The sequence below is a fragment of the Nanorana parkeri genome, unplaced genomic scaffold, assembly GCF_000935625.1.
Source record: "Nanorana parkeri isolate BGI_ZX_2015 unplaced genomic scaffold, ASM93562v1 scaffold28, whole genome shotgun sequence".
Classification (NCBI taxonomy): domain Eukaryota; kingdom Metazoa; phylum Chordata; class Amphibia; order Anura; family Dicroglossidae; genus Nanorana; species Nanorana parkeri.
This window is the reverse complement of record NW_017306296.1, coordinates 2,095,744-2,115,075: the sequence shown is the minus strand read 5'-3', so window position 1 is coordinate 2,115,075 and position 19,332 is coordinate 2,095,744. Positions and strand designations below refer to the sequence as shown.

The 19,332-nt window shown below is 39.8% G+C and overlaps 1 protein-coding gene across 1 annotated transcript in view; it reads right to left on the bottom strand.

Moving 5' to 3' along the window:
* Positions 1-19,332, bottom strand: part of PLCB1 (phospholipase C beta 1) — a 510,797-nt gene that overhangs the window by 109,097 nt on the left and 382,368 nt on the right. Inside the window, exons 13-14 of the mRNA XM_018566842.1 lie at positions 14,086-14,170; positions 10,507-10,684 (exon numbers count right to left, since the gene is read on the bottom strand). Coding sequence (XP_018422344.1) covers positions 10,507-10,684; positions 14,086-14,170 — 263 coding nt within the window. The remainder of the gene's footprint in view (positions 1-10,506; positions 10,685-14,085; positions 14,171-19,332) is intronic.

Below are 19,332 nucleotides of genomic sequence, written 5' to 3'. Positions count from 1 at the left end.
CCCCCCCCCCCCCCCTTAACATAAAAAAGGGCCCACGCAATCCTCAATAAGTCTAATTATTCTACGGCACGCATAAAGTGGGGAAACAGTTCTCATTAAACGCTGCTGAAGAAAACGAGAATATTTAATTGAATGCAAATATCTATAAAATAGAAAGATCATTGTACTTGGTAAATGTGTACAGGGGGAAGTCTAAAATTAGTAACTCATTCCGAATGTACATGTACATGATGAATCTACGCTGATGAGAGGACGTTAATAGTTTCCACGGGCTTTGTAAAGATTAACACTGCACCGCAGGTTACAGGGAATTTTCATTCTCTTCCTTCCCATGGAAAGAAAAAAACAACTTCACATCATTGTAGCTGCCAGATACAAATCAGCATTTTTAACTGGGAGACTGCCACCCAAAACAAGAAACAAATATACAATTGCAGATTTACATTACACAGATTTGTCCAAATCTGCATATATAATAGAAATCTGCATTTACAGATCTATTTGAAGGGCTTTCCTGTAATTTAAAGAAAGTGTTAAGCGCTCATTGTGTCTAGGGAACTGAAATAGTAAAGATAACTCACCTGAACATCAATCCCGGCTGGCTCCTAGCCATGGAATGTCCCTCAGCGTCCTCACATCCTATACAACGTATAGGATGTGATGAGCCACTGGTACCAGGAGACAGGCTGAAGCAACCGCTCTAACAACCAGCCAGGATTGTGGTTTGGGTGAATATAACTCTGTTATTTTATCTCCCTAGACAAAATGAGCACTTATCCCTTGCAGTGCAGGAGTAGCCCCACTGTAAGGATAAGATTTTATTCTTTAGTTCTTCTTGAAAGCTGAACTCCAGGTATAAATATGCATGTATACTTGCATTGGTCCTGCTTGGCCCAATACAAGTGTTCATATTTTATACCTGGTAGGGCCATGGGAATCTGTAACACTGTAACAGCCAGCGCTACTAGAGTTCTTTTACAGTGATGTTTCGGGTCCTGTATGGTGCTGTGCTGAGCGACTTCCTCTTGCTATCAATGAATACTAGGTGTTCTCTGACTGGATGAGAAACGGTGACATCATGACACAAATATGGTGTTCAGCTTTGTATTTTGCTTCCTTTTTTTCCACAGTTACTGACTGTGAGAGACAGAAAAGAGGGAGAATTTTAGTTATACTGCAGTCCCAATGTTTTCATTTTTCTATGTCAAATATTTCCATAAACTCCCCAAAAAATGTATATGTAAATGTAGTGGACCTATAGAATAAAATGGTGGCAGCTGCAATTTTTTTTGCATGATAGTTACACAACTGTTTATCACATCTATATTTTCAGTAAACATTTTAGCAAAAACAATATAATCTACAACTTTTCTGGTAAATATTAACCGCCTCCCGTTGTGTAGGAACGGCCGGCAGGGAGCATCCATGTCTAAAGACGGCCTGTTAGCCCCGCCCACTCGCGTGCATGGCAAACTACCAAAATGTAAAAACAGGCAGCGATGCCTGTGTACATACAAGTGATTAGCCGGCTATAGAGCTGGCGGATTGCTTGTATGGGGTGCAGATTGGAGCACCCCCCCTCCCACTGTCTCGTCGGTCCCGGCTCCGCTGTGCACGGTGCGAGCCCGGGACCAGCATGGTGGCTCTCTGCCAGGGGATCAGAGGGAGTTCGGTACATGATCTCCCTCCGATCCCCTCTCCGGTGTCAGAATGCGGAAGTGATGCATATTACATCACTTCTGCATTCTTGTGTCACTCTACAGCTTTAGAAGCTGGAGAGAAGCTGATGAAGCAAATCTCTGCTTCATCAGCTTCTTTGGTGGTCCCTAGGTGGCATTAGGGGTTTTCTAAGCCCCCTATGTGATAACAATAAAGTTAAGTGAAAAGAAAATAGGAAAAAAAAAATGTAAGTCACACATGAAAACGAATTTAAAAAAACACCAATGTTTTTTAAAGTCCCCACCCATACATACACGCATGTAAACATGCGAACGAGTGCACAAACGTGGTCATGGTGTTCCTTTAAATATTTTTGTTCATTTGATTTATTTTTGTTTTCACCAAGTTTATTGCTATCACAAGAGGGGTAACAACTGATAGCACATATGGAGTGACAGGTCCTCTTTAAGCAGACTTGAAGAGTCTATTAGACTCCTAATGTCTCCTCTGTTCCCAGCCCAAACATCGGGGGTAAAACGTCCCCAAATATCCCTTTCCCTGCACACAGCCAGTCAGGATTTGACAGCTCTGAACCAAGAAGTGCTTAGAGTAGAGAGCCACCAGATGGCAGAGGAGATCAGGTACAGAAGTTTAAAATGTGACACAGCTAGCTGAACTATTTTTTTATATGATGCAATTGAAAGGGAATCTGTCACAATAATTACCTATGTTTGATTCCAAGCAGTATACCTAAACCTATTTGACGTCACTATGAATAATATCACTAACATGTAACTAGCATGCAGATGAAGTGTGTTTCGATTTAACTTTAATGGTGGCCACCTAGACAATTGTCTGCTTTTACTTTGGGAACGCCACATAACTTAGAAAAGTATGTAACAGCTATATTTCAGAAGAAGTTGTCTTTCTGTTTTCTTTTTCACTGAGTATATACTTGAGTATATACTAAAGCTGAACCCCAGGCATATATAAAAACACACAAATGAATGCAGTTATACGTTCATGAAAAAATAATTAAAAGAGAAGTAAAACCAAATTTTTGTTGGCTTTAATTCTCTTTTGGGTCACTGTAGTACATTTACTAATGTATACCTATGACCCAAAGTCACCATACTGCCCACTATATGCTGAAAAAGAACCTGACACGATCCACCGGAATGCCTGATTGACAGCTAGCTCTGCCTCTCTAGAGCCAGAGCCAGCTGTGCCCGCCCCCTTCCCTGTCTGTCCTTCCAATGGGTACTGGAGGAAAAGTGAGGGGAGGGGGAAATCCCTGCAGGTAGTGCTGACCGATAGTTACTGTTCTCTGCAGGGAGGAATTGGTGAGCTTAGCGGTTACATGATGGCTCAATTTTCAGGTTTATACAGAGCCAAAATATGACAGCTGCAGTGTCCCACACCAGCTCTAAGTATTGGAAAGATTATATTTTACTCTTCCAATACTTCTACTTTAAATGCATTTTAAAATAGAAAAAAAAAATGAATGCCACACTCCAAAGGAACGCCATGTCTAAAGTTATTGAAGATGAAACTCATATCCACAAGCCTGAGCTACTTCCTCTAACACAATTCACCCACAAGAGGGCTTAGCTGTAGAAGCAATTAAGCACTATTGTGGGTGAAACACATTAGGAGGGAGAAGCTCAAGTCGGTGGATGTGACTTTCATCTTAAATACATTTGTACATGTAGTACTTTTAGAGTGCAGTGTGAATTTCTTTTACATGGGATGCACTGGCTGGTGAAGTCGGACTTGTAATCGTACTGGCACCCTCATTGAAGAGATGTTTTGAAGCAGAGACCTGGAGCTAAGCGCCAGGATTTGTAAACATTTATAGTTTAGGCACAGATAGTTTAAGTACCTAAATTTGACTTGGCATATGCCTATTGTAATCCGTTGTGCAGCATCTCTTAGACTAGGAGAGGGGTGGGCAGCACTACTGCAGTGTATCCTGGAAAGCACTAGCTATTCATTGATTGATATTACTTGTTCAGCAATACATAAAAAATTATGTGTACTAAAATGAATAAAATATAGCATGCCTTTAAATAGATGTTTTCCATTTCACACACACAGCTTAGGTACATGTCAGTGTCAGCATTGTGTTGTATGTACCATGTGCCCTTTGTTGCTGGTGAAGTGCTGTTTGTATTGTGAAGTTATAGAATCCATGCATAAGTTATTTTTCCCAGAATGATAATGTCATGCAGTGTGCATGCATATGGTACATTTAAAAGCACTCTTGGAGAGCGATTTTTCAGTTCATTGGTCGCCTCTGCCACTATGTGACACCCGCCATGGTGCCAGTCGTTCACTCACTTAATAGCTGCTTCCTGCACAGAGATGTGCACTACAGCACTTAGGCTGCCGGCTTTCATCTGGTCAGATTTCCATGCTTTTACGGGAGGGTGACAAACCCATTAGGCGATCTGAATTGGAAATCAAGGAGGAATAAATGGTGAAATGATTATTATCATTTATTTATAAAGTGCAGATGGGGAATAATAAATAGCCGATACTACATAAGGAGACTTGGTTTTCTCCAAAATAGCATGTTGCATCAACTTGGCTTCTTCATTATGCACAGTATTTGGATCTACTTAGGTGGTCCTGTAACATAAAGCATTATCATTTTATGAAATCTAAAATCTTGTTTGTGAAAACAGACTTTTTTTTGCATATGCCGTTCAATCACAAGTGCCCATGCTGGGAAATGAACATTGGTCTCCTGATGCCAATAGAATCAGGTAGGGATGTGTGAAACAGAGTTTTAATTTCCTCACAATTTTGGGGAAATGTTGTGAAATTTAGGTGAGATTTTGCCATTGTGGGGAGATGCATTAGAGGTAATGAAGAAGCAAAAATAAGGTGTCTCCTGATGGCTCTTAAGACCATAATGGGCTTTAACTTTCAGAGGCCAATTTCAACTATCCTTGACATGTTGTTACGCCCCCCCCAAAAAAATCCCCTCATTATCCGTATTACCGGTATTTTGTATTTTTGTTTTGTATTTTTTCAGACAGGGGGAAAAAAAGGAAACACATTGTAAAAAACACCATTTAAAAAACAGCAGTGAGCTTGTACCATGCGGCTTTAAAACTACTAAAGTGCATTTTTAAAGCATAATGGTGTGCTTTACTGTTGTGCATTGCTTGCTTTAAGAAGACGACAGATAAAACGTCAGAGTACGATAAAACTTAATGTGAAAAAAAATGGAACAAAAAGTTGGGACCTGTTAACGTGATCTGTCAGTTCTCTCTGCTGGTCTTAATAACATGAAGTACCATAGGCTCAATACCGTGGTCTGCATTTTATAAATAGGTTGCAGAAAGCAGGGCTTGATATTGAGAAATACTGCAGAGTATTATAAATCAGCCCCTACATTTAAAAAATCAGGACTAGCCTAAGCAACCCCCCCCACACAAAATATAATTTTTTCCAAGTAAATTTTGCCTAATCAGCTCAATGACCAAAATTGATTTTCCCTCAGGTGACATTTGATGATTACCAAAATCACTCTGCTCATCCCCACTCCAAAACATGTAATTACATTAAAGTGAACCTTTCCATTCTCAAAACATGTAAAAATAATGGTACTCAGGGGCGTTGCTATGACTGTAAACTCCAGGGGCGCACTGAGCTCACACCTGACTTAGTGTGTAACACGTTAAATAAAGTCTAAGCCTACTTGCTGTATTCACTGCACTCATTACTGTGCCATAAGTTAAAGTCTCAAAGGTACACATAAACCGTTTCACAAAGGATCAAAAAATAAAACTCTTTCATTACATTTGCTTTTCTGCACACAGAATATTCACAGGCAACTAACACTTTGTCTGATCCTACCTTAAACAAAAACTTCATTAAAATAATTGGGACCTACTTTGTGACCAGCAGAAGACAATAAACACCTAGGTAAGGAGTATGTAATACAGCATAATATATACAGTACAGCGGTCAGGTCTATGGTGCACAATATAATGCATAGATCGCAGCAGTAAGGACAATGTAATGTACAACATAGCAGTGTTTACGCCTATGTTATCTACAACACAGCATATAAAGGCAGCTTTCAGGACTGTATAATGTACAACATAGTAAATAGAGTGCAATGGTCAGGACTATCTAGCATATAGAGTATGCAAACACACTGGTGGTCAGTGTGTTTCCCTTACACTGGTAGTCAGTGCTCAGCATGCCACCTTACAGTTATAGTCAGTGCTCTGTGTAACCCGTCGGTGGTCAGTGTGCCCCTTACATTAGTGGTCAGTGTGTCCCCTTATATTGGTGGACAGTGTGTCCCTTTAAATTGATTATCAGTGCTCAAATTCTCACCGTGGCTGCCCTCATGTTCACAAGAAATCAGCAGCAGCATTCAAATAAGGGTGGATGGGGAGCGAGCAGGCAGGTAGGCAGGCTGATGGTCACATGCTGCCAGTGAATCTCCAGCTAGCAGTGATCTCTAATGTCAAGTCCGGTGCAGTTGCTCTTTTGCTGGGTGCCTATTCCTCCCTGGGGACAAGAGCACCACCCTCATCCATAATAGTGCAAGGGAAACAGTGCAGGATGGGGACTGTGCACAGTAAACAGAAGTTAAATTAGATGTTGGGCAGTTCGCAGTCTTGGTGCCCATGGTACCAAACATCAAATATGGGACATGTGTAGAAAAGTAGCTTCTCCCAACAGATAAGGGGTGAAAGTGCATAAAGAGAAATGGTTAAGGACCTGCTCTGGTTCCTCCTCTCTCTGGACTCTCCTCTCGTTGGGCTTCATAACTGTCACACGGCCAGATATGGTAGTAACGCATCTGACTGTGGCACATATGTATCTATTTCACTGCAGCTTAACATTATAAATAATTCCTTGACATGCTAGTGCCCTTCATTCCTTTCTTACTCTCTTAATTATATTATGGTGTTGTTAAAGTTGAAATTCCAGAGAAATTAATGGGAAGGTAAGCTCTTCCCATGCATAAAGCCTCATTAGCCTAATTAGAGATCTGCATGGCAGCTTCTTGCTTTCCCTGACTGGGAAGGAGACCCATTGCTGGCATCACATATACTATATGGCCAAAAGTTTGTGGGCCCCTGATTATTACACCAACCTATATTGCGACAGATATGTGGACATGCCTCCAAATTATTACGTTCAGGTGTTTCCAGTGAAGGATACTGTTAATTCTATAGCATAAAAAGACCATCATGAATGTGCCCCTGTGCATAATGCCAGCTCAATAAAGATATGGCTTAATGTAGAGATGCACCAATACCGGTATCAGTGCCGATACTGGGCATTTTCACTTGTACTCATGAAAATACCCCGATACTAAGCGCAGATAAGGGCACTTTACATTTTTAAACTGAAGCCGGCGCTGTAAACAAGCGCTGGGCTTCACAAGAAGACTGCTGAGCTCCCCAGCAAGTTCCCCGCAGTCTTCCTATTTTCAGCACAGGCCAAAAATCTGCTCCTCCTCAACACCACCCGCAACTGCCGAGACTGACTGGGACCCCAGGAAAGACTGCACAGCCACCTGGGCCACTTCCTCTCTACCTAATGGTATTATTCTGCATTGCTGTATAATGTACTGCTGAGATTTGTAGTCCCTCTACAGTTTGAAGCCAGTGGCAGAAATACCAAAATTGTCACATGACACTAAAAAAGTATGGGTAATTGGTATCAGGAAGTACTTGAGGAAAAATAACGGTACTCATACTCTGTCTGGAAAAAATTGTATTGGTGCACCCCTAGTTTAATGAGTTTGGCATAGAGGAACTCAAGTGCCCTGCAAAGAGCTCTGACCTCAACCCCACTGAACACATTTTGGGAATTGAAATGCCAATCGCAAGCCAGGTTTTCTCGTTCAACATCAGTACCTGACTTCATAAATGCTATTTTGTTTGAATGGGCACAAATTCTCACAGACCCACTTGTAAAAAGAACAGTGAATCTGAGGGAGGGAGCAACTCCATAATAATGACCATAGTTTTTAAATGGAATGTCCACAACCTCATATGGGTGTGATGGTCAGGTGACCATATAGTATTTCAGGTATGACTTTTTTTTTGAATGTTGAATGAACTATAGCAACAAATTAAACTGGTGGGTGAGTGTACAATTATTATCACTTTATAACATATTTCTTCATTGGTATGTTTTAACTATTTTTATATGAAAAATAGGGGGACGGTTATTGAAGAAGCAATTCCCAAAGATCCATTTCTATTGTGACACCAGTGAAAAAAGGGTCTTGAGCAGGTATGACCGGTTGCAAATTAATACAAACATTTGCCAAATTTAAAGGCAGAATATGAAGTTCCCGAGGATTAGCCCAGTGTGTACAGTATGCAAACATTTCACACGTCCACAAAGTTTTCCAAGAAAGTAGCCATCTTTCTCCAGAACATTGTGCACACTGGCACATTGAAAGGGCATCCACGGCTGCTGTTTGAATAGAGCTAAAGTATTTTTCAGGATTGTAATAGTTTATTTGTATTATGTTATCTCAAATTATCTTTATGTTGCAGTGCCTTGAAATGACTGGATGTTATGGACAGTTACATACTGAGAAATCTAACTCAGCTTCTGTTAACACCTTCCTCTGATCTGTAGAGATAGACGGTACAATGCAGAAGAATGACAATTTCTACAACAAACAGAAAAATATGAAAGGTGATTATAAACTTGTTCAAAGGGCTGTAGTCTATACTGCCATGATTGTGTCTTCACTATATAAGGAGCACATGTAGATGCCTACTAACAACAATCCTAAACGTAACAGTTTTCAGAAACAGATAATTGCCAGTTTCTGTAATACTGTGGTAATACTTTTCTCTGATCTAGGCACTGACAAGATTTGTGATCAAATTCATCCAACCTCTGCATACCTTGTTGCTTGCCTGTCTGTTCAAACAAATAAGTCAAAGGACAAAAAAGCCCCTGGGATTCACTATCACAGCCAAATCAAACAGACTTCTAACACTTGTCCCATGGATAGCTTTCCTGTCAATAACGCCTATTTCCTTTAGTGTATATTGCTGTAAAAAAGGTTACTGCTTCTGCTAAGAACAGATTGCTATGTTAGCACTTCATATGGCAGCTGAAATGTGGGTTCAGTAAATGAGTCAGCATTCAGTAGTACTTAACACATTCCTTGTTAAATATCAAGCTTCACCACCCTGGGTCTTCTGATTTGGTTTAGCACTTTTTAAATACATTCCTTAGACAGTGTTTAGAATTGAAAATTTCGACATATTGCTAGTCTTATAAATGTCACATAGACCCTACCACCCTCTACCCACTTACTGAATATACTATGTGCTCCTGCATTGCGACTGGCATCTGTATTTGCCAGTTAGAGGGTATGAGGGCACAGTAGCTTTTGCACTTGCTCAGGGAGAGGGAAATAGTTCAAGTAATGATAGCGAGGTTGGATGTGGCCATGTAAGGAAAATGGGCCTTCCAGGATTAAGCACCTGTTTACAACTGTGATCTCTGGGATCCCTAAAACTATGCCACTGGGTAACATGATCTACCAAAATTCATGTCCAGGCCAAGCTACCAAAGCTGTTAACATCACCACTGACCAATTATACCTACTTATGTTCTTAGGTCATCACATGACATTTGTGTCTTTCAACATTTAGCTTCATGCCCTGTCATATCTACCCAAATCCCTCCCTCAATTTGACCATATTTGAATATACACTTAACCATTTAGACCCTTAAATGTGAACTGTTTGGAGGTTTAAGGTCAGCGTGTTCAAAAGTGTACATCCTCTGTAAGACCCTGTCCTAAATAGGATCTGTGTGGAAAAAAACAAGAATTATCTTCAGCCTAAGTCCTGGGGCATTATTAGGCTCTATTTAAAGTATAGGTAAACCCAAAACAAAAATGTAATATATTGCAGCTTACCAGTACTGATATGTGATGGCTGCATTATTATATTCATGTTTTTCCCCTTTTAAATTCACCTAGTGATCCTGCTAGTAACACACTTCATGTCCAAGCACAGGAATGCTCACTCACTGTACTGTATCCATGGAAGAGCAGCATTGTCACCCTAGGCTGATCTCGTAATTTGGACTACAAACAGCTCCCCATATCCTCATCTCAATTACAAAGAGGAGAGTTGTTTTTAAGTGCACAGATGACATCTAGGAAGGCTGATAAAATTGCTTGAGACCTAACTTTAGACCTAAATATTTGTAGCCTGATCAACAGGTATGTTTATTCACCTGCATGTTACAGTTGTGTTCATGGTTTCTTTTAGATTTATTTTAGTTTTGGATAGGGTAAGCAAGGTTATTTTTTGCTGCCTGGGTCACGCTGGAAAGATTATCCTTCACTTTCTGTCCTAGAGATGCAACAGGACATGAGAGGAAATCTCAGAATTCCTTAGATGTTTGTCATAGGAACAGGTGTCCCCACTGGAGGTTTTTCCCTCACCTCTTGCTCTGGTGAAAACGCCAAAATGTTGGACTTCCCCTCACCCCCCCCTTTCTATCTCTGTAACAATGGTCACAAAGGCAAATGGAAGGGTGAATTTACCTAGTGGGTACACAGGCAGTAGTATAAACCTGACAAACACTCTAAATCAACCTTGGCTGTGGCGAAGCTATAAACCTTCCCTTCTCTATCAAAAGCTAAAAAAAATAGCTTTTACATACCCTTTAATATTTTCAGCAACGTTCCTGCAAGAAAAGTGTCCTTGTTGCTTATAACAACCAGAGTCCATGTTGCTAGAACACCGTAGAAACCCAAAAGTGAGACTTGCTAGAGGTTGCCATGGATCAGCCTTATGTGATGAATGTAGAATAAAGACTTACCAGCCCCAGGAGATGATGGCTCAAACACACTGGAAGAGTCGCTGCAGGCATTGGATGCTTGCTCTGACAGCTTCTTCTTTGCGCTTCCTTCAGATGACTTGTGAGATTTCTTCTTATTCTTCACCAGGATTTTATACTTTAACTCCATAGGGCTGGGAAGAGTCACCCCTGGCTCGAGCTATGAATTTAAAGGAACTTGTGTTACAAACTTAAAGCGTACCTTTCAGCTCAAACAACATAATGCTCTATTCAAATCCTTCCCCCTGTACAATATTACAAAGCGGGCTGTCTGTGATTTTATTGGGGGTAAGGTTTTAGCTTACTCCTGCAACCTTCTAGGATACCCAGGTCACAGGACCAATGTCTCATGATACTGTTCCCCTGCAAGATTTCATGATCTATGTAATCTCTCTGCAGACACAAAATTTCACAGGAATACCAGCACCACAGCGGGTACATGGCTGACGTTGGAGAGAGGGACATGGTGCTGCCTCACCAGGGGACTGGCTGCAATAACCAGAAAAAGAAACTTAGATCCCGATGACTTTAAAAAGAAAAATGGTGGCATAGGACAGAGCATGATGGTTTGAAAGAGGACAACACAGGATTACATGGGCGTAAGTATGTTTATTTTGAACAAAAGGGCAAAAATAGTAAAGGGGAATTGAGAAACCTTTTTTAAGGGGAGGTACAGAAATGACTAACTACTTCTAGCAGCCCTCCTAAATAAATGTCACACCAATGGAAGAAATTGTTTGTTCAGTGTTAAAGCTTAATTCCAGGTAAGCAACCTAATGCTCAAAGCATATACAGTATGTAAACAGTTTTACCTGCCACATTATTTGTAATTCTGTTAGGTCAGTCTTATTATACCTATGCCTCTGCTACAGTGCACAGCCAGCTGGCACCTCTATTTCCTGTTTCAGATGTGCAGCTTCCTCTGTCACATCTCCACCTTCAGTCTGCTCATTAAACAATGAATCAGCACCATCACACAGCTGATTTCTTGTGCAGTAAGCAGGTAAAACTGAGTCAAAATTATTAAAGTCATGTTCTGGATCTGCCATGTGTCAACAATGTGTGAATCACAAAACCAACTAAACAGAATTTCATAATCTTTTTAAAACCTATTAAAGTGGAACTCCTTTTTTCACTATTTACAGCACAACATAATGCCAATTTTATTTTTTAAAAGCCCAAAGCCCTGTGATCCATAGGAATCAAGGGCCTAATAACCAAGTGCAGTAACCCATAGCAAATACTGGGACTTTACTTTTCTAGGGGATTCTAATTGATAGTGTTGAGTATCGGACATAGCACTCAGCACTTCGCTCCTTACACTGTTTCACTGAACCAGTCTGTTATTTCACATGAGATTTCTATGGCTCTAAAAGATAGATGTAAGAGTATGAATTAGAGCTCAGTCCCACTACCACATCTACCACATTACCACACCATACATGTGTTGTGGTGCCATTCATTTTAAAGGCACCCCATATCCAGAACACAGCTAAATTACAGTGCACCACAATGCATGATGAACTTTGCAGTGCGCCGCAAAACAAATGCTACATGAACTATTTTTTCATGCATTGAGATACATTACAGCCTATTTATTTTGAATAGGCTGCCTAATGCAACGCACCTAAACACATGAAAACACATGGGCCCTAAACAGATGTGTTTTGTCCTCCTCAGCACATAATAGCTGTCCATGGCGGCAGCTGACATAGACACAGCATGGTGTCCATTGACTCCCGATGATTTTAATGGAACCTGTAAGGACAGAAACATGAGAGACGCTATTGTAGAATTGCTTCTGATGCAGGCTTCAGGGCTGTCATCACGATCCAGGCTTTGTAATCTACCAAATGACTGACAAGCTTGCAGGGTGGGAGCTCAAACTTTGGATTTTACTGGCTATATGTAAGTTCATGACTAGTTAAGAAAGCTAAGATCAATTCCAAGTTGGCATCTTAAAAAGCAAGCATGTAATAGCAGCTGGTATGTTGCTGTCATGAAATCGGGTACTTTAAACAAACCAGAATAGACAAATAATTTTTTCTGTGCGGCTGGTTTAGGCTATTTTTGTGTAATAATATCCCCCATTTTTAGAAACCAGAAGAGTGATTTGTGATTGGTTTATACTGAGAGCTTTGTCATTATTAACAATAAAAATTGTTTTTACTCGTATCTTGCAGTGTAACAAAATAAAAATAAAAATCTTCTTGAAAGAAAAAATAAATAAATATTCTACTAAATGTTATTAAATACTATTAAAACATATTTGTAATTCAAAAATTGTTTTTGTTAAACTGAAGGCCTCTTCTTTAATGTGCATTTAATATTTATTAATTTTATGTCTGTATTTGCAGATAGTAGGATATCCTAAACACAAAAAAAAACTTCTAAAGGAAACCTAAACTGAGAAAAAAAACAGTATTTGTCATTGTCCCAAAAGTAAACAAATCAAGAATTCTGAATTCAGTCTCTATTCACATGATGCATGCTTGTTTTAGGGTAGTGACGTTTAAAGCATAGAAACTAAAGGATTCAGTCAGCTAGCATTTTCAGGGCAATGACTGCCTCTATCACTATCAACACCAGAAACATATAATGAAACCTCTAAATCAGCCTTTCTCAACCGGGTTTCCCCCACAGGTTACCAGGGGTACCTTCAGCAATTAGCAATTTCTGCCAATTACCCCAATGTAAGGAGTGGTCTTCCTACTGACCACAAATGTAAGGAACATCCTTCCTACTGACCACCAATGTAAAAGGCATTCTTCCCAATAGCCATTAATGTAAGGGACATTCTTCCCACTTGACACCAATGTAATGGGGCATTCTTCCAACTTGCCACCAATGTAATGGGCATTGTTTCCACTAGCCACCAATGTAAGGGGGCATTCTTCTCACTTGGCACCAATGTAAAGGGGTATTCTTACCACTTGCCACCAATCTAAGAGGCATTCTTCGTACTGACCACCAATGTAAGAAGCATTCTTCCAACTTACCACAATGTAAGGAGCATTCTCCCCACTGACCACCAAAGTTTGAAGCATTATTCCAATGACCCCGAATGTAAGGGGCAGTCTTCCCACTGGTCACCAATGTAAGAAGAATTCTTCCAATGGCCACCAATGTAAGGGGCAGTCTTCCCACTGGCCACCAGCATAAGGGGCATTCTTACTGACCATCACACTACCATGTACCATGAACTGTGGATATTGTGATTATTGAATCACAATACGAGAGCTATGTATTTATCATCATGTATTGTATGTCAGATGTTTATATGAGATAAGCAAATATTATGCCCTATAAAATATGACCTTTAATCAAATGATGGGACAGGTAGGATACACCATCAAAAACACAGACAACCATACTGACATTTTGGCTTTTCATTAGAAGAATGTAAAACAACTTTGTTATGGTACTGCACAGGCACAATATAATTTGCCCCTATATAAATTTGCCCCGATAAAAACACTAAACCTTTTCTAATTCACACAAGTTTTATATAAACAACACAATAAACTAACATTGTTTTATTACACAATTTTATCAGCTTACATGATACTTTTCTAGCGGTTCTGTCAGAAGTCCATCCCCAAATATTTGCTTGCAGTATTCTGCCATCTTTGCTTGTTGTTTTGGTCTGGAAAACATATTGAAATAAGAATTAGTTAATGCTTCTCAAAAGATCTGGAGGAGAGATGTGTATTTGTTGGCCACAGGAACCATTTAGAACAAGACCTTATACTTCCAGTGCCGGCAAACATATTCCCTGGTTGTGTGTAAAATGACAGCTTTATTTGTATCTGGTGTTTATATACCCTGGTTTATTACACAATCACTCACATTAGGGGCTGAATCCAAACAAGATTACATTGAAAGCACCCTAAGGCTGGATATACACTGCTAAAATTTGGAAATCGTTTGTCAGAGCATTACATTTTGCCATCATTGAGAGAACTAATTTAGTTTGAAAGCCCTTACAAATTTCATCCAGACTGGCTACTTGAACGGAATCCCAGACATATTACACAGGTTTCATTTGGGCCTAGCACATCTCCATTACAATATGTATTTTTTTTCCTAAATGAAAACCATATTCAGTTAGAATTTTGTAAGTTCAGAGAAAACTTAGAGAAAAAGAGAAGAGAAAAAATTAGAGAAAAAATGTCTATCCTGCTCCTTAGATTACTCCTTAGACAGGGTAACATCTGAGTTTTAAAGGCATTTGGAGCACAGAACAACAAGTGATTTTATATGCTTTGTGGCTATTGAAAAATACATTTAAAGAAGAACTCCAGGTAAATTGTTTTGTCTAGAGAGCTAAAATAACTACAATCCTGGCTGGCTCCTACACCACTCCCTCCAGCCTGTCCCTCCTCCGCTCCAGTGATGGTATGTCCCACGGCATCCTCACGTTCTATACATGTTCTATATATGTAGAATGCTCACAGATCCTTAGATCTGTGATTTTAGAGATCTCTCCCCATTGCACATCAGGGAAGAAGTGATGTGAAATCTCACCAGCTGGGACCGAAACATAATACTGGAGGGGAATAATTGGAATATTATTAGAATCTGTGATAACCGTTCCCCTCAATCTCATCAACAGAAATACAAATGTCACAGAAGTATTTACTCTTCCCAAGTCTATCCAGAATAGCTTGCTTGAGCAGAGTAAGGGAAACCCGTATGGCATCACGGGACAGAATATTTTCCTTAAAAACTTTCAATTCTCAAACAAAAATCAGTAAGTTATGTCAACATAATTTTTTTTTGTTTGCATGACATAGCTAATTAAAGTGTATCTGAGCCCCACTGGGGAGATTTACCCTCTCTATCTGTCCTGGTAACCACTGTCACCATTCAGGGAATATCCGATTGCCTTATGGGATCAGGAAGGAATTTTTTTCCCCTGTTGGAGCAAATTGAACCATGCTTTAGAGGGGTTTTTTGCCTTCCTCAGGATCAACAGGGGGTAATTGTGGGCATAGCGTTCTGTTTAGGCTTTTCTTTTCATATCTCTATAGGTCGAACTCGATGGACACGTGTCTTTTTTCAACCTGACTAACTATGAAACTATGTAACCAAGAATGTACTGTAAGTGAAAGAAGATCCAACATTTGAAATGATCACCAAAGTAGGAATACAGGTAAAATCTTCCAGTGGGGAACATTTTTTTTTAGGGCCCCTATCACTCGCACACCATCTGTTCCATCTCAGCAGGGGATCATAGACTGTTCCCTTGCTGAGTCGGATCAGAACGGAGATGGATATCACATATGTGACACCAATGTCCATTCCTATTTCTCCTCCATCTTGGGATGAAGGCAAAACGGACCCATGTAATCACTATGGGTGGTTGTATATCTGCCCTTGTCAGTAGAAGCGGGCCTGGATGCAAATTTTCTGTGCTCAGTCTAATGAACATTAAAGGACCCAGAAGTGGGCAGAAATAAGTGGTCCACTTACATACAGGTGTCCATAGGGATGTATTGCAGTCCGGTTTTTAACTCTGTAATCACAGGTGAAAAATAGACTGACTGAACATCTGTGTGAAAAGGGTATAACCAATCCCTAAAACTTTTCATTATTTATTATTTTTTTGCTTTTCCCAAAAGACACTGAACCTCACAGTAATTGCCAGTCTATGGTTGGGGGTATTATAAAGAGTAATAGCCCTTTTGATAATTGTTTGATACCGGAAAAAAATCTATTCATTTTCATAGTTCAAATCAGCTAAACAAAGAGAACGAGGAAGAGTGGTCACACAAATGGACTGAGATTTAAATGTCTGCACATGCCGATGACATCCGATTGTCCCACAAAGAACTGTAGATCTTTTCTACTTATCAATTGTGCTTAGACAAAATCTGTGGATCAGTCTGACAATTCTTTTCTCTTCATCTCCATTGTAAATGACATTAAAGTTTCAGCTAAATTCCTTCTCAAATACGCAAATGTATGAAAGCAGAACGAAATCTTGATGAGTTTTATTCTGTCATATCAGACACAAAACAAGCCATTCAGAACGAGCACTTCCTCCCGCAGGCCCCATAATCTCTTGTCCAAGGAGTGTGAGCTCTACATAGGAGATGACACTGTTTGGCTTGGGGGATTGGGAAACATGTGTCTGAATGCCGAGTCCTCTCTGCTGACCGCACAACACTCTGAGCTAGGCAGCTGCACAAAGTCATTCTGACAAAATCCTCTGAGGGACTTCTGACTATCCATAGCTGTTAAACTGACTTCCTGGGAGAGTGCAGATGGATCAGAGTAATTGTGCAATGCTAGAGAGATTCTTATTGAGCCCTCAAGTCCTCTCCTGCTGCCTCTTCAGTGCTCTTTCCTCCTGAAAGGGGCACTGAAATGAGCTCAGACTCTCCAGAGAACAGACCAAGGAAGTAACCTAGATTTCTTTGGCAGCGCTCTGCCATATAAAGCTAATATTAATGAACAGACAGGTCACCCCATCAGGGATTGACAGAACAGATGGATGATCATCAAATTAGAAAATCTAAATAAATATAAATATCCAGTTTATTTAATAATTGAATGAGTAGCCTGCAGAAGGCTGTAACTCAAAACAAACAACCAGAATTCACCCTTCACTTATTACTGTACACTAAAGTCTGATTGGGTGTCATGAGTTAATAAAATGTATATATCACTGCTCTGTTTGGAATCTTGTTAAATACGCTTTAAGGTGAACCTGTGCTGTTCCAAAACATTTCTAAGGCAACAATGGTGCTGAAGCACAGACAACATGTGCTACATTTGTTAGTCCGCAAGTTTGTCCCTGTGGAGCACCATGGACCCTATGCATAGACTGTACATGGATTCTCAACTTTGCCTAAGTCAAGGAGCAGGACCACCCAATACTCCCACGAGAGCAGGAAAAGAATTTGGAATTATGGTAGGAAGTCTCTAAGACATACTGTATAGGAAGCCAGGGGTATGACTCCCACCAGGCTCCACCTACACCTTTTGGTTAAACTGACCCTGACAAATGATGACACAAAATACATTGACACTTAACACTTAATATGTTTTATTTATAAGAACATATAAGACAGAGGTAAGAAGTATGGTAAGAAGTATGTAATACCAAAGGGGTTAGGGGTACATAAAGCACCCCCCATGCCAACCACAAATTCTCTTGCCAAGCCAATACTCCCCTCAAGCTCAAATTCCCTGTCCAAACATAAATTCTCCTTCAAGTGTACAACCTTCCCTCCTAAGCCTAATGGCTCCAAGCACAAACAAGCCCCTGCACCCTCCCTGTACTCACCAAACACTAAATGGTGCATGGCAAGTTTGTGAATTCCTGTGTGTCTGGATATAGTAAAGAAGGGTTAAAACGCCTTTTTTTTTTTTGCTGTCTGCGTCCTGCTGGGGAGATGTCCTTTCACTTCCTGACTTGCAACAAGAAAGGAGAAGAAATATCCCTGAAGTGTGGAGAATTTCCATCTTAGACAGCTGTCACTTGAACATTTGTCCCACTGGATTATTTACCCTCATCTATTGCTCCCATGAAAACTAAAGAATTTGCACTTATTTTCTGTCTCAATGCCAATGGTTACCAGGACAAATAGAGGGGTGAATCTCCCTAGTAAGGACACAGATCTTTGCACAGGGTCTAGCTCATCCCTTCTCTATCCAAAACAAAACTTTTACATATACGTTAAAGCATGTTTTGCAGGGGAGCATTATTTAAAAAAAAAACCATACTTTTCCTTTAAAGCAGATATTAGATGATGAAGCTTGGATGAGGATCCTATATTTTTATCCTGGTTTTGTTTTTGTTTTCTATTTCCTCTGCATGTGATAACTCCTTAAAGCAGATATTAGATCATGTAGCTTGGATGAGAAGCCTATTTTTTTTTTCCCCCTGCACATGACTAGGCTTTGTAAAATTACAATTGTGTATAAATATAATAAGAAAAAGGAAACAACAAAACAAAAATAACACTGACTCAAACCCATTATTGTTTATGTACGAAACTAATATGAAAGTTCTATTTTCTTTGACTTTTCTATTCTTCTTGCCACAATTAACCGACATATGGCATTACAAGTTACACAGTTGGCAAGTTGATTAAATTTGCATTTGCAAACAGACATCAGACATTCTCTTAATTATAAAGATTCTCACAAACACACCTTAGAACATTAGTTTATGCTCTGATCTAATATTCTAAATATAGCACCAGTAAATAATGATATTGTCTTATCAATGTAACATTTTCCTTAGTTAACCTTTCTTTTCATTCCCTTGGAACATTTCTCCATCTTGTTGCAATGTGAATAGCAGAGTAAGCAGGAACTTCACAATGACACAGATTCCTGAGTGGAGACATCTACCTGTAAAATTGCTTTCTTTGAAGAAAGTGCTTTGTTCTTATCAGTGTCAGAACCTTTTTATTTCTACTCTTTAAAAAAAAAAATTCACATTTCGCAGGACATGATCCACATGCGTGTCTCTTCAATTAAACATGCTGAATTCATTCAAACAAGCTCACTGAAATGGTAAAAATGCTACAGTATACCAAACAATAACACAGATCAGTCTAAAATATTTTGTGATAAGCTGCAAGGAATATTTTCTGCACAGCTGCATTTAAAAATCATGCTGTTTCAGAAAGACTTTAGTCCCTATTTACACGCATTCGTGGACGTTTATTTTTTGCGTTTCGTACACGTCCCCATTGATTTCAATGGGTCCCCGGACACGCACCAATCACAGCAAATTTGCGACATGCATTCTGCTTTGTTTCCTGTGCATTGATGTGCGTTCTCCTCCCC